Genomic DNA, 15,358 nt, shown 5'->3' with positions numbered 1-15,358 from the left:
ATTTTTTTTTCTTTTTTTAATTGGGTTCTTTTGGGTTTCTTGCCTTTTGGCCACCTGTGAGCACAAGCAAATCTCAAGGTTGTATAATTTATGCATTCTTTAATAATAAATGTACTTGAATCCTGAGTTGACATTCCGCTTTATCAAACAAAACACAGACTGAATGGAAAGAGAAACTAGTTAACGTTTTCTCTGTCCACTCAGCTCGACTGGCTGAGTTCTTCCTGCATTTGTCTTTTTGTAGCAACAAGCAATCTGCTCAGGAGCTTGGTAGGTTGAGCAGCGTCTGTGGGAGGAAAAGAATTGTCACGCTTCAGATATTTCAATGATTCCAGCTTCGACATTGTATTTTGTTTCCATTTGTCTCTTTGTTTCAGGTTCCAACATCTGAAGTTTTACTTCTTTCTCAAAGCATTTATTTTCCTTCATTTTGCACGGATGCTCCCCGTCTTGTTGAACTTTCCAGTGCATTCTGTTTTTTTTACAGTAGAGATCTTTCTGAGTGGGACCAATTGTCTGAACTCAGCTTGTATTTCCTTGACCTTGCATGCTGTGAGCAAAGATTAGATTGACGTTAATGGTATAGAATCAGATTGCTGGAGAAAAATATAAGTAGATATACGAGAAACTCACAGCTCACCTTAGGCCATTTTGTGTTTGTACGTACGACTTATTTTATTCCTACTCCCTCTGTCAAAATTCAGCCACATGAAATATCAAGCACTCTTTATGAAAACTGGCATTAAACCTCAGCTAGTACATTTTGAGTGCTCTGCAGGACATTTAAGATAAAAGAGTGGAAATCTATCTTTAATGTGGTTATCTTTTCCCAAAATATTTTAAGACAACTTTAAAATTTAGTTCTTTATTTGCAAGTCATTCCGATGCTCTTCACAGTACCTCCAGTATCCACTGCTGCCTGCTGTCTCTGCATTGAACTCCCTTCAAAATAAATTACCTCAAAATTAATCTGAATCTCTTACTGAGTGCCAATTTTCGAAAGCTTTATAAAAATCAGGAGAAAATATTTATCCTTCTTGGTTTGAAATAAATGTTTCTATACCAAAAAGAAAAGTAATTCCTTTTCCTGAATCTCCCCCCTGACTTCAGCTGATCAAGAAAACATGAAACTGATCTATTAAAATGACTGCAGTTGACAGCATTCTGATAACGGGGAGTATGACTGGAATAACAGATGAGTTTTGATCCACAAGGTATGCTTGTAATATATCAGGACTGCACAGACCAATTGTGCAAAATAAATCCAACATACAAGCCCATCAACCATCTTTGTAGGTCAAATTTAAGGTGATTGTGTCTGTTCTGTTCATAACCACAACTGAGCTGTGCAGATTAGGACAGATATCTAAAACATTTCACTAAATACCCATAAAAGGTTAATAGAAAAGAGAGAAAGCTGGAGTAAATGAATTCCAGACAGCGCAATGCACAACATCACTGTTTCTCCCTTTCAGCTCCAGGTACCCGGGTTTGAACCTGATCTCAGGTGTGGTGTTCCTTTAGGATTTCTCTCACATCCCCCAGAGAGATGGAATTGCTTATTAGGAGCTGGTGTGGAGCCGAAAGGATGAATGGCCCCTTTCCACGTCCCCAGTACTCTTGCCAATTTTGTCTTAATGCACCATAGGGGGGAAAAAGCATTCTATCCAGGTGCATCACAGCTTGAACATAGAATAGTACAGCACAGTACAGGCCCTTCGGCCCTCAATGTTGTGCCGATCCTCAAACCCTGCCTCCCATATAAGCCCCCACCTTAAATTCCTCCATATACCTGTCTAGTAGTCTCTTAAACTTCACTAGTGTATCTGCCTCCACCACTGACTCAGGCAGTGCATTCCACGCACCAACCACTCTCTGAGTAAAAAACCTTCCTCTAATATCCCCCTTGAACTTCCCACCCCTTACCTTAAAGCCATGTCCTCTTGTATTGTGCAGTGGTACCCTGGGGAAGAGGCGCTGGCTATCCACTCTATCTATTCCTCTTATTATCTTGTACACCTCTATCATGTCTCCTCTCATCCTCCTTCTCTCCAAAGAGTAAAGCCCTAGCTCCCTTAATCTCTGATCATAATGCATACTTTCTAAACCAGGCAGCGTCCTGGTAAATCTCCTCTGTACCCTTTCCAATGCTTCCACATCCTTCCTATAGTGAGGTGACCAGAACAGGACACAGTACTCCAAGTGTGGCCTAACCAGAGTTTTATAGAACTGCATCATTACATTGCGACTTTTAAACTCTATCCTTCGACTTATGAAAGCTAACACCCCATAAGCTTTCTTAACTACCCTATCTACCTGTGAGTCAACTTTCAGGGATCTGTGGACATGTACCCGGAGATCCCTCTGCTCCTCCACACTACCAAGTATCCTGCCATTTACTTTGTACTCTGCCTTGGAGTTTGTCCTTCCAAAGTGTACCACCTCACACTTCTCCGGGTTGAACTCCATCTGCCACTTCTCAGCCCACTTCTGCATCCTATCACTGTCTCTCTGCAATCCTTGACAATCCTCTACACTATCTACAACACCACCAACCTTTGTGTCATCTGCAAACTTGCCGACCCACCCTTCTACCCCAATATCCAGGTCATTAATAAAAATCACGAAAAGTAGAGGTCCCAGAACAGATCCTTGTGGGACACCACTAGTCACAATCCTCCAATCTGAATGTACTCCCTCCACCATGACCCTCTGCCTTCTGCAGGCAAGCCAATTCTGAATCCACCTGGCCAAACTTCCCTGGATCCCATGCCTTCTAACTTTCTGAATAAACCTGCAGTGGCATCTATTTCTCCAAGACAGCTAGAAATTGCAGTGAGCTGTGACACAGCCCAGTCCATCATGCAAACCAGTCTCCCTTCTGTTAACTTGCTTGTCCTTTCTGGTGTCTTGAGAAGGTAGCCAACAGAATCAAAGAAACCTCCAAATCATTCTCTCTTCTCCTTTCCATCAGAAAGAATATATAAGGCTTGAGAGCATGTACTTATTAGACTCAGGGAAAGTTTCTATCCTGCTGTTAATCGGACTCTTGAGTGGATCCCTCATACACTGGAAGATTAACTCTTGATCGCCCAGTATACCTCAACATGGCCCTTGCACTTTCTCTGTAACTGTGACTCTATATTCCGCATGCTGTTTTTCATTTTATTACATCAATGCACTTATGGAATGATCTGGATGGCATGCTGACAGAAGCTTTTCACTGTATCTCAGTACGTGTGACAATAATAAACTAATTCCAATAAGTATTGAAGGCCTGTGTTGCTGAGGCCGAGACAGCCAGTTTGCTTCAACGAGATTTCGCAAACAGCAACGTGCTTTTGAAGGAACCTTCAATAGTGATTTTTGTGTGGGCACAAATTAACTTCGTCTTCAAAAGCTTAAATCATTTCTTTATCCATGGAAGATGCTTGATCAGAATATTTCCAGTATTTCCTGTTAGATTTCAGATTTCCATAAGGCATAGGAGCAGAATTAGGCCATTTGGCCCATCGGGTCTGCTCCGCCTCTTCTGCAGCATTTTCCTTTTCCATTCAGAGATTGAATGAACTACCGGTCACCTTCATCTAAATAGGATGTGTGTAGGACTTATTCCCTGTGAAGAAGGAACTAATATGGCTTTGACTGTGCTCACTCGCTTGCTGCTTCTCCTGGAGCCTACAGTTAGAAATTAAATGAGGTTTCAAACAATGTTAATTCTAAATGGGAAGCTTAGAATTTCAATGGATCTATTAAAAAGCAAACTGCCATGTAAATGGATAGATCTAATTTATTATTTAAGAGTATTCTCATTAATGCTGTGTCAAATTTAACATCCTGTGGAAAAAATTATGTACATTTTAATGGTAAGGTAATTAGACTGAATGACCACGGAGAAGCAATCTCAGTGTATTGTACTCAAATACATTTAAAATTTAATGTGTATTGAATGACAAAAAGTCTCTGTTTTCTCAGACATTCATCACTATTTTAAATTCAAGTCAGTTTTAGACTCGTTTTAAAAGCATCATCTCTGCACCTCTGCATTTCCCCGTCAGGGTATGGTTATATTTGACCCATCCTGTCCATATGTACAAGCTCACCTTGTCTGTTCTCGGATTGTTTTTTTCTGGAGCCTTGCAATCTTTTTCTTATCTTGTATTTATCCTTCAATGGCACAATGAAACCTGCCATTAACAGCCGCAGGGAGTGCATTTCAGATTCTAAACACACACTGCGTTAAAATGCTTTCCTATGTGTCACTCTTCTGTCTCTTCCCTGACAACTGTATCCTCAAATTCAACTCTATGTTCCATCACTCAACAATGCAGAATTCTGTCTTTCTGTCTCTCTCTGTGTCTCTCCCTCTGCCTCTCCCTCTCTTGCTTTCAGTTACTCACCCTCTCTTTTGCTCACCTGCTCTCTCTCACTGTTGCCCTTACTCTCATTCACTCTTTCACCCACCTGTGTGTGTGTGCGCACTCTCTCTCTCTCTCTCTCTCTCTCTCTCTCTCTCTCTCTCACTCTCAATCTCTCTATCTCCCTTGCCTTCTCGCTTTAGTGCACCCCCTCCCACATTCTCTTCTTTCCATGGTTGCTTGACTCCTTGACCCAATATCCATTCACCAGTCCTGAGAAATCTTCTGAAAGTGGCTCAGTCTCCAATTTTGCCTGGTGACAAGGGCTTGCAACATTATGCTGCAAGAAAGAAATTAAATGAGTGAATGTTGTTGTTATTGCATTCAGGTACTTAAAGTGACCTAGCTTTAGCCGGACTATTTATTTGAAAAACTTTACTGTCTGAAATCTGAAGCTTAGATGCTCAGAGCTCTATCATATGATAACCTTATTCAATGACTTTTTTTTCCAGAAACATTCACGTCATCGCCTTCCATTCCACACCCTATCCATGAGCCAGTGAGATGCAGCTGCTCGATGCAAGGGACGGGTTTCTCCTGCCCGAGTGGAGTTGGAGGCCACCCACCACAGAAGAAAGTGGTGACGGGTGATATTCTGGTGGATATTACAGGCCGCAATGTTTCAGAGTATATTCTGCATACTTCAGATCGCTTCAGACTTCACAGGTTTGTGGAGTTACTGCTGTGCATGCTGATTCTTCTTCTGTAACACTCGGCTGTTGATCTACACGCCAAAGTCAGAAACTGTAAACTAGACTGCTTGCATCCTATAGAAACTGGTCTGATAACAAAGGAAACATGATCCTTTCCTTTGTTTGGTTCAGAACTATTCAAATGAGATGAATAATTATCCTTGGTACCAAGTGGTTCCATTTAATACCAGAGAATGTGTACAGTATGCAACCTGAAATTCTTACTCTTCACAGACATCCATGAAATAGAAGAAAAACCCAAAGAACGAATTATAGAAAAACATTAGAACCCCAGAGTCCACCCTCCTCCTCCCACGCACAAGCAGTAGCAAAGCATCAACCCTCCCCTCTCCCCACTTGATCCAGCAGAAAGCATCGCCCCCCCCAACCACCCACCATGCAAGCAATAGCAAAACCCCCAAAGACACCATGATCTAGAGTCCACCAAAACCCACTGTTCATCCTGGCATTTCGATACCCCATGGGCTCTCTCTCTCACTAACAAGGATTAGAGGGATCACTCCTTTCACAGCGAGAGGGAAGGCCAACAGCTCGCTGTTTCAATGTTACAGCCAGCAGCATCTATTTATTTTGAGTTCCCTCGACTTGAGAATTGGCAGCAAAGTCTCTCTCACTGTCAAGAGGAAGAGCGATTGCTGGTGTGCAGGGCCCTTTGACACTCTCCTGCAGTTCTCCAGTCGGCGAAGCTAACAAGCCATTGGGTCATCCACAAGGCCGCGCCCCAAATGTGCAAGTATTCCAGGCCGCACGTGGAGATATTGAAAATGCTAGGCCACTGAGTGAGCCCCGAGTGCGGGAGCCTACTGCCATGAAGAACATCAGTTTGAGTGCAGCTGTAGATCATGGACTCTGACAGGACCCCAGCCACCTTGAAAAGGAAAGAAGAGACATTAGAGAAAAGAACTTAAACTGCTTTGCTGGTGAAATTGAAGAAGTCACCCTCTGGCGACATCTTTAGCTCCTCATTTTGACCATTCCTTTGACTCATTTGTGTTATGAGGAGATATCTCAGTTCAGATAAATTCTGCATCTGAATAAGTTGGGCACACACCAGTTTGGAGGATAGGCTGCTGGGTCACTGCTTCATCATGGAATCTTCAGCTGCTGAAATGGCTTCCCAGTACCCACTACAGCCCTGGAGTGAAGTTTTGGATTTCCACAACCAAGTCTTCCTCTTGAATACCTGATCCTAATGTTGATCCATTTGTCCATGATTCACCTGTCGACTTACATAGTTTTATAACAGCCAGTTCTTTCAAACACTTTTACTAATTCAAGCACAATGATCAGAATCTCCTTAGTTTCCCACATCAATGGGGATACAATCCAGGTTTGTGGAATGAATATCAACCTTGCAGTTCATCCACAAATGTTTGCCTTAATGATCTAAAATGGAAAATATATCTCCACTCCCTGGTAAAATTGTTTTCCCAAACATTTGATGGTTTGATTTGAAACCATAGCAAAGAAAGTTCAGTGTTTGTTGTACACTGAAGACACAAGACACTACGGATTCTGGAACCCAAAGCAAAAGAAAAGTTGCTGGAGGAAATCATTGAGTCAGGGAGCATCTGTGGCAGAAATGAGCAATTGATGTTTTGGGTCAAGACCCATCATCTGGACTGAAAGAGTTGAGGGGAAATAGGCCTTACACATTGTGCCTTGTCTGAAGGAATGTATGAGTTTGTTGAAGGGTTTTTAAAAAATTAAATCTCAGTCTGTGAATACCGAAGCAGACTTTTACCAGGACCAAGATACTCATGTTTATGATTAATGCATAACAATTAATAAGGATTGTTGTACTTCCTGCTTTTCTAAATTCACGTCACATTCATTCTTCCTCCTACTCCTACTTTAATATTTGAAGCACAATGATCAGTATCTCTTCAGTTTTCCACATCATCACACCACATATTGCTTTCTTTCTGAGTGAAAATCTTTCTTAATAAACTGTCTTCATTCAATTCAAAGGATCTCCCTTTTTTCCTTAACGAGGCACTTATATGTTGGTATGCCTCGGTTTGTCGTTTTTGTTACTCTTCGTGAAGTTTTGGAATGAAAACAGCAGATGCATCTCTTGGAACATTGACTTTTGAAGTGTGTAGACATTTAGTTTCAGTCCATTTACAGTGATGTTCTGGATTAGAAGATAAAATAAAATTCAGGACATAATTATCTGCTGCAAAGTGGTCTGATTCTGTGTCCCTCATGCACAGGAATGAATGGTACCTTTTAGACCTGGGTATTTATGGCAAGCTTTGGTTTTAGCTTGGTAGTGCAGTAATGCTTCAGTTGTTGTAAGCTTACATTGGGTATTATGCTACAAGAGGACAATAGTACTGCTGAAGTTGCTATATTTTGAGACATTATTATACTCTGGCCATTCAGGTCCTTATTACAGTCCTAAGGCAGTGCTCTGAAATGTGCAGGGCATCCCCATGATGTTCAGACCAATAATTCTCTCTTCATAAACTGTATCAATCTCTGTTTATAAGCCCTTGCTTAAGCACCGTGGCATCTGCATTAGTTTTCACATAATTAGTTGTTTTATTTTTTAGAATACTTGCTCGATCTTAACAAATTTCTATTCTGCAAACAGCAAATCCTCTTGATGATCTGATTTTGTCCCGTATGCCAAAGTTTGTAGCTTAATAGGTTGTTATGCTGCACCTCTCTATGACTTGCATGCAGCTATAGTGAAGAGCTGGTAATGTATTTCCTGGGCAAGGTAATACTTGACTGGAGGGAAACCTATGGTTGTGGTATTCCCATGCACTTACTGTCCTTGTTTTACATAGTGGTTGAGGCTGAGGGAGATGTTGTCCAAAATAAGCAGCGACAATATATATTGTAGTTGGTACATCCTGTGACAAGCAGCATTGGAGAGAATGCATGTTTAGCGTGGTGGATGAGGTGCTAATTTTCCCTTTCTCGTCATGCAGTAGAAGCAAAAGCCTGAAAGCATGTGTCACCAGACTCAAGGACAACTACTGTCCCACTGTTATCAGACTCTTGAATTGACCTCAAACTATCTCGTTATGATCATGCACTTCATCATTTACCTGCACTGCACTTTCTCTGTAGCTTGTACACTTTATTCTGCATTTTTATTGTTTCACCTTGTTCTACCTCAATACACTGTGTAATGATCTGATCTGTATGCACATTATGCCGGACAAGTTTTTCCACATCGCCTTGGTACGTGGCAATAATAAACCAATATCAATACTAGTTGTAGCAACAATAATGTACACTGTAAATTCTGTCTTGGAATGTTCTTCTTTTGCTTGAATGACTGTTGATGAATGTTGTAATAGCAACACTCATCCAGGCAAGTGGAGAAAAGTCCAGGACATTCCCGACTCATGCCTTGTTAATGATGAGAAGGCTTGGGTGACTCACTCGCTGCAGCATACCGAGTCTCTGACCTGCATTGATAATCAAAGTGTTTATATAGCTGGTGCAGTTAAGTTTCTAGTCAGTGGTTATTCCCGTGCTTCTGATGGTGGGCAAATCAGCGACATTGAAAATCTAGAGGAAGGGATTAAGCTGTCTTGTTAGGGAAGCTTATTGGTTGACCCTCTGACTATTACTTGCCAGTTTCTAGCCCATGAATGATTGTTGTCTACACCTTATTGGGTACACGCACAGAGTGTATTGTTGGAGTAGTGGATGGAATTGATCACTGCAATCACCAGAAAATGTCTTCACTTCAGTCCTGTAATGCAACGACAATCATTGACAAGCAAATGGGCCTCAATCTAAGAAACTCCTACAGTGATGTCCTGGGGCTGGGATGATTGCCATCCAACATGTGGTCTGACTCCAGCCAAATGAATCCTTTCTTCCTGTTGCCTATTGATTTCAGTGTTACCAGGGCTTTTTGATTCCATTGCCAAGTGAGGCAGCCTCAGTTAAAGAATTCAACATTTTGGTCCACCGTTGGATGAAGGCTGTGTGAAGGTTGAGGCAAGATGGTCCCAGTGAAACACAAACTGGGCGTGTTTGAGCAGGTTATTAGTGAGTAACTGTCACTTGATAGCCCTCAGTAGGTGGCTTGATGGCGATACCTTCTGTCCCTTTGCTCATGATTGAGAGTACACTGATTCGTCAGTAACTCAATAGTGACATAGTGATGCGGCGGTTAGCACAGCTGCCTCACATGTTGAACAAGCCGGGTTCGATCCTTGCCTCTGGTGCTGCCTTTAAAGAGTTTGCATACTCTCCTCATGAGTTAATGGGGTTCCTCTTGGCTTCTTGTTTGTTTATTTATTCATGTTTTTAAAAAAAATATTTATTTATTAATTGATTTATTGATATAGAGTGTGGAATGGACCCTCCCAGCCCTTGGAGTTGTGTCGCCCTGCGACCTCTCCCCCCCCCCACCCGATTTAACCTTGGCCTAATCACGGAACAATTATCAATGACCAATTAAACCACCAACCAGTACATCTTTGAACTGTGGGAGGAAACTAGAGCACCTGGAGGAAATCCATAGAGTCATGGGGACAACATACAAACTCCTTTAAGAGAGCAGCTGGAATTGAACCCCAGTTTGTTGGCACTGTAAAGCGTTGTGCTACCATGCCACCTCAAAGATGTGGTGGGTTAGTTGACCAATGTAAATTGCCTCGTAGTATAGATGAGTGGAGAAAGAACCAAATCGATACAGAGGCCACCAAGGATTCATTGCTTTTTTTTGTGCTGGGAACCAGAATGGCCTCCTATGTCTTATTAAGATGGAACTTCAGTTAAATTTCCTGCAACTTATGTGACCAGGACATACCTCGACAATTTTCCAATGTGATGGTTAGATGCCCGTGTTTGAACTGCTTTGGAAGAGCTTGGCTGGAGATGCAGCTAACTCTGTAGTGCGAGTGATGGTATGATTTAATGATAGAGGAATGAGAGCGAGGTTTGAAACACTCCACCAATGAACTGGGATGTGTTGTAAATAAATCAATATTTTTACTACCGAATTTTCACTTACAATGAAAACTGAGACTGGTTAACTCCTGTAGATCAATAATGTGCCCTGGCAGTTTTTACGTGTACAAGCCAGATATAACCTCTTGCACATGTAGAGAATGACAAATTGCTTTTACTTAATTTGAATGTCTTTATTTCCAGATATGGAGCATTGACCTTTGGGAATGTTCTTAAATCTATCCCAGCGTCATTCAGTACAAAGGCAGCTCCAATGGTGCGGAAAATCGCAGTGAGAAGAACTGCACAAGTAAGGAAAAAAATGTTTTTCTCTGGTTATTAACAGATGTTAAAATGGTGCTTTCAGTCATACACCCTTTGGCTCATTGCATCCATGCCGACTATCATGCATTCATTGGCAGTAATCCTGTTGTAATCCTATTTTATTTCCATCACGTTACCATAAACTCCCCCCACCCCCAGATTCTCCCACTCGTCTACTAATTAGGGACAATTTATACTGATGTGCATCTCAGAGATGTAATAAGGAAAATGGAACAGTCAGAGGAAATCCATATAGTCACAAGGATAGCATGCAAGCTCCACAGGATACCAGAGGTCAGGATTGAACCTGAGTCACTGGAGATGTAAGGCAGCTGCTCCTATGGTTGTGCCACTCGCCACCTAATCTGTGCTATACCTGATGTGCTTCAAATGCAGTGGAAAAGTTCTCAGTTGAAATACATTTTTTCGGCTGTGTGAAAGATGGTATCAGAGTGGCAACATTGGGTCTTGCTGTTACCCTTGTATATTCTGATCTTAATTTTAAAAGGGAATGTGAAATTGAGATCTTGCATTCAGTTTCCTTACAACTTTAGTGATGTGAGGTCTGTGCTGATGCTAACCTGAGGAACTCTTTCAAATATGATTTCATGGCCACATTTGTCGCTGGATGTGGACAAGGATTTAGTAGGAGAAGGCAGAAGGAACTGTTCGGAGAATGAGGGGCCGATGTTATAGAAATGTTTAAAATTATGAAAAGCATAGATAAGATAGATGGTTACAGTCTTTTCCCTGGGGTGGGGGAGTCCAAAGTTAGCGGACATAGGTGAGAGGGGAAATATTTAAAAGACACAATTTTTTTTGCACAAAGAGGGGGTGGTGGGTATATGGAACGAGCTGTCAGAGGAAGTGGTGGAGGTGGGTACAGTAACATCATTTAAGAAGTACTTGGATAGGTTCTTGGAGTTGTGATGTTTAGAGGGACATGAGCTGAGTGCAGGAAATAGGGCCTGGCTGGACACTGTGTTGAGATGGACTGGTTGGAGCAAATTGCCTGTATCCAAGCTGTTTTTTTGCTAAACGATACTATGACAAAGGAGTGCAAAGGCAGTTGATGATTGAAGGGAGGAGAAGTTTGAGGTTCCAGTGGGGTATTGAGAATTCAGTGGTTGGGAGGCCCAGAAGAGGGGGCTTGATTCCCTTCTCCTAAAGCCATGACAGATTTTGAAGAGTTAACTTGCCCCCTTTAGGGTTGCTAACTCCTGTTGCCTCTGTTCTGTTGGAAGATACCAGGAAGCATTTTGTCTTGCAATGTAAGTACCAGGTAGTGGTGACAATGATATCATTGGAAATATTTAGATGAAGGAAGTAGTAGGAACATGCAGAAATCAGACAATGATGAAGATAATAATGCATGTCAAGTCTTAAAGCCAGAAGAAGTTCAGGCAAAAGGAAGGAAGGTGTTTTAGAGCGCTAATGCTTTTCATGATAAAATAACGTATTCACCCTTTCCTTTGAGGCAAGGCCCGGAGTTATATTGCATAGATACAGGCCTTGCAGCCTAAATAGTCCATCCAATCTAGATGCCAATCTAAGCTAGTCCCTCTTCCCTGCATTTGACCTTTCCTATCAATGTACCTGTCCAAGTGCCTTTTAAATGTTAATGCTCCCACCTCAACCACTTTCTCTGGCTGCCCTTTCCATATACGCACCATTTTCTGGGTGAAATGTTTGTCCTTCAGATTCCTATTAGATCTCTCCCCCCTTTTACCTTCAACCTATTCAAGTTCAAGTTTAATTAACACTCCCCATTCACTAATGGGATAGATCTACAATATTTGATGTTCATAATAACTAGCTGTGTCTTGTGATGGTAAAAAATGCAGAAAGGACATAAAGTCATAAACCTATGCCCTCTAATTGTTGATTCCCAAATCCTGGGAAAAAGACTGAGTGCATTTACCCTATGATGCACCCACTGTTGCACTCTAAGTGTAGATCCAGTTAAACCAGATCAGAATATGAAGCAAATCAGTTTTTAACAAAAAGTATTAATAAATCATGCTATAAACTCCATGCCCGTATCTCCATTAGAAAATGGCTGACTTTCACTAGCAGTAGATTTTTATTAATATAAACACACAGAATGCTGGAGGAACTCCACAAGTCGGGCAGCATCTATGGAAATGAATAAACAGTCAACATTTTGGGCTGAGACCCTCCTTCTTGTTTATACATTAGTCATGGAACTTGATGTTTTCCAGTATTGTGTTTTGAGGCTGCAGCTCCCCAACTTAGCACATTAAAATTTATTTGCACCAAATTGTAAGACAGTTTTAAATACGACACACAACTTCCCATGAAAATGGCTTTGTTGTATTGCTGTTAATGTGATTGAATCAAGTTAGAAATATCACAACGTTGCTAAATGATCAAGTGAAATGTAAACAAACCAGATGTTCCCTTTCATTGGAATAAATAAACAGAGCTCTTTAAACCACCAGCATTATGCATTTAAAGCCTAGCAAATGAACAGGATGGGAATAATCTATTGGATAACGGAACAAGTTGTACCATGGATGAAAATTCATCATTCAAATCTCATTTATGTTCAGGAGTTAATGGAAACTACTCCACCACAAATATCAGAAAAACTTTTATGAGAAGTAAATGGGCACAGAATCTGTATGATCATCTTGTAGCCCAACTTCTGGTTGGTTTTGCATCATTTTAACAAGGGAAGCTTTCATTTATCACCTGTGTTATGTTGTCATTTATGCCCTTGGATGCAAATGATAGCAAAATCCTGTCTGAATATTTATTAGATCTAATTTTAACTAAAACTAATCGGCGTGAAGGTGTCAGAAACAGCTGATCTGTACAAAGTGACTCTGGAGATTTTAAATGGTGGGAGACAAACACCTTTTTTATTGAAAGATTAAATGTTTGATGCCCTGCAAAGAAAGGTAACCAATTCCAACTACTGCCAGCTCTTTGCTCAGTCAGTGTGGAAACAGCTCATAAAATAAAAAAGTTTATCTGACATGTGCAGGTTGAGGGGCAATTGGTGACACTTTAAGATTCAAGATTGTTTATATTTATTTAAATATAAAGGAGGATAAAACGACTGTTACTCTAGATCTGATACAATATATAAAAAATAAAAAGCAAAGAATACAGTAAAATAATATATAAATGTAAAAGCAAGCTTATAAAACACTAATGTACAAGTAATGATTTGAGTGTGGCCATATATATATAAAATTAGTTTATATGCATAGACTGTATGTGCTGTATACAAAGTAACACTATGCACAGAGGTATCTGTATACGGTGACTGAAGGGAAATGATGAAGTGGCAAGAGAAAGTCTGCGGGGAAGCAGCGGGGCATGTGAAAACGCAGTAGGACAGTGAACGTGTCCGTGCAGGTATGTGTTTTAGAGTGTCAGCATCAAGTGGCAGTGCATAGGGGTAGGTGGGAGAGGGTGCTGAGGGACTGTGGAGAGGAGTGGCTAATGTGAATGTAGTGGTGGTGGGGGTGGGTTAATAGGTGGATGCATTGATGAGCCTGATGACTAAGGAGTAGTAACCGTTTTAGAGTCTATTGCTCCTGGTGTGGATACTGCATCGCCTGATCTCTGAGGGGAGTGGAAGCTGGGTGGGTAGGATCTTCTATTAATAGCCTTTTTCTGGTATCTTTCTGTATTTATGTCCTTGATGGTGGGTAGGCAGGTGGTGGTGCTGCGTTGACCCATAGTAGAGCCCTCCCATCTGCCGCAATGCAATTTACGTACCACCCAGTAATGCGGCATGTTGGGATGCTTTCAAGTGCACATCCGTAGAAGGTCGTGGGTATAGATATGCATGGTCCAGCTTCCTGTAGCCTCCCTCAGAAAGTAGGGGTGTTGGTGAGCTTTCTTGGCTATGGAGGATGTGTTCTGGAACCATGAAGGATTGTGTGAGATGTGCCCTCCCAGAAGTTTGAAACTGCTCACAGTTTCCACTACCATGCCATCGATGTGAAAAGGGAGTGAGAGTTGTTGGCCCTTCAACAGAACCTGATGCCATCGTAGAGTGCAGGTGATACCGTGCAAGGCTTTGCCTCTGTCCACGCGCCTTGGCAATGACTTCCCCAAATGACCAGAGCACTGAGTGGAATATTAGGCTGGCACTAGTGCGAGGGACCGAATAGTTTCAGGGTATGTTTTTGGAGAACGTGGTTATTCAAGTGGAGATGATAGAGCAGCACTGGTCCATTGTTTCAATGTTGTAGAACCACACAGCAGAAAAACGGACCTTTTGGCCCATCACTTGTATGCCAGCCATCATGTACATATCTATGCTAATCTCATTTTACCAGCACGCAGTCTGTGGCTCCTGTAGCTTTGTGATTTAAGCATTTGACCAATGTGTCATGATAGAGCTCTTATTTCAGACTTACAGCTATTAGTATTGCAGACTGTGGACACAAACTTGGATAAAGGAGCTATCTTGTCACTCTCAGACTTAATTGGAAACAAGCTATCAACTAAAACCAATGTGCTGCTTGTTGTGGTTTAAATGTTGAAGGGAATTTGACTAGTGTCATTTGGTGTGGAGTGGAGGGCTTCAGGGTTGAGATAGTTGCCAGTGGATGTTCTTAGCTGAGATGGGGTTTGCAAGATGGGTAACAGTTTATTGGCCAGTATGTTTTCTTCAGTGGTGTCTAAAAGAACTTAGTAAATTTACCTGCAAATATATGACCTTTGGAACGATTTCACCCTCCCAAGAACTCATTACCCAATGTCAAGAGACTAACACTCCTGTTTTCAAAAGGAAATTCAAGCCAATTATCATTTGACTTTAAAATAAGTACAACGGTGAACATTTGCCTCATGCTGACAATGTTTTTTTTTATTTCTGCAGGCATTTTACAACAACAAAGGTTATCACAGCATGCCTACCTACCTGAATACCCTGAACAATGCCATTCTGCGAGCTAACCTACCCAAGAGCAAGGGCAATCCTGCAGCGTATGG

At 41.5% G+C, this 15,358-nt stretch overlaps 1 protein-coding gene across 1 annotated transcript in view; it reads left to right on the top strand.

The window, feature by feature from the left end:
• Positions 1 to 15,358, top strand: part of abca2 (ATP-binding cassette, sub-family A (ABC1), member 2) — a 553,235-nt gene that overhangs the window by 424,817 nt on the left and 113,060 nt on the right. The window contains exons 31-33 of the mRNA XM_072240523.1: positions 4,871 to 5,084; positions 10,262 to 10,367; positions 15,246 to 15,357. Coding sequence (XP_072096624.1) covers positions 4,871 to 5,084; positions 10,262 to 10,367; positions 15,246 to 15,357 — 432 coding nt within the window. The remainder of the gene's footprint in view (positions 1 to 4,870; positions 5,085 to 10,261; positions 10,368 to 15,245; position 15,358) is intronic.

This window comes from Mobula birostris, chromosome 22 (genome assembly GCF_030028105.1).
Source record: "Mobula birostris isolate sMobBir1 chromosome 22, sMobBir1.hap1, whole genome shotgun sequence".
Lineage (NCBI taxonomy): Eukaryota > Metazoa > Chordata > Chondrichthyes > Myliobatiformes > Myliobatidae > Mobula > Mobula birostris.
This window is presented reverse-complemented; position numbering and strand designations above follow the sequence as displayed.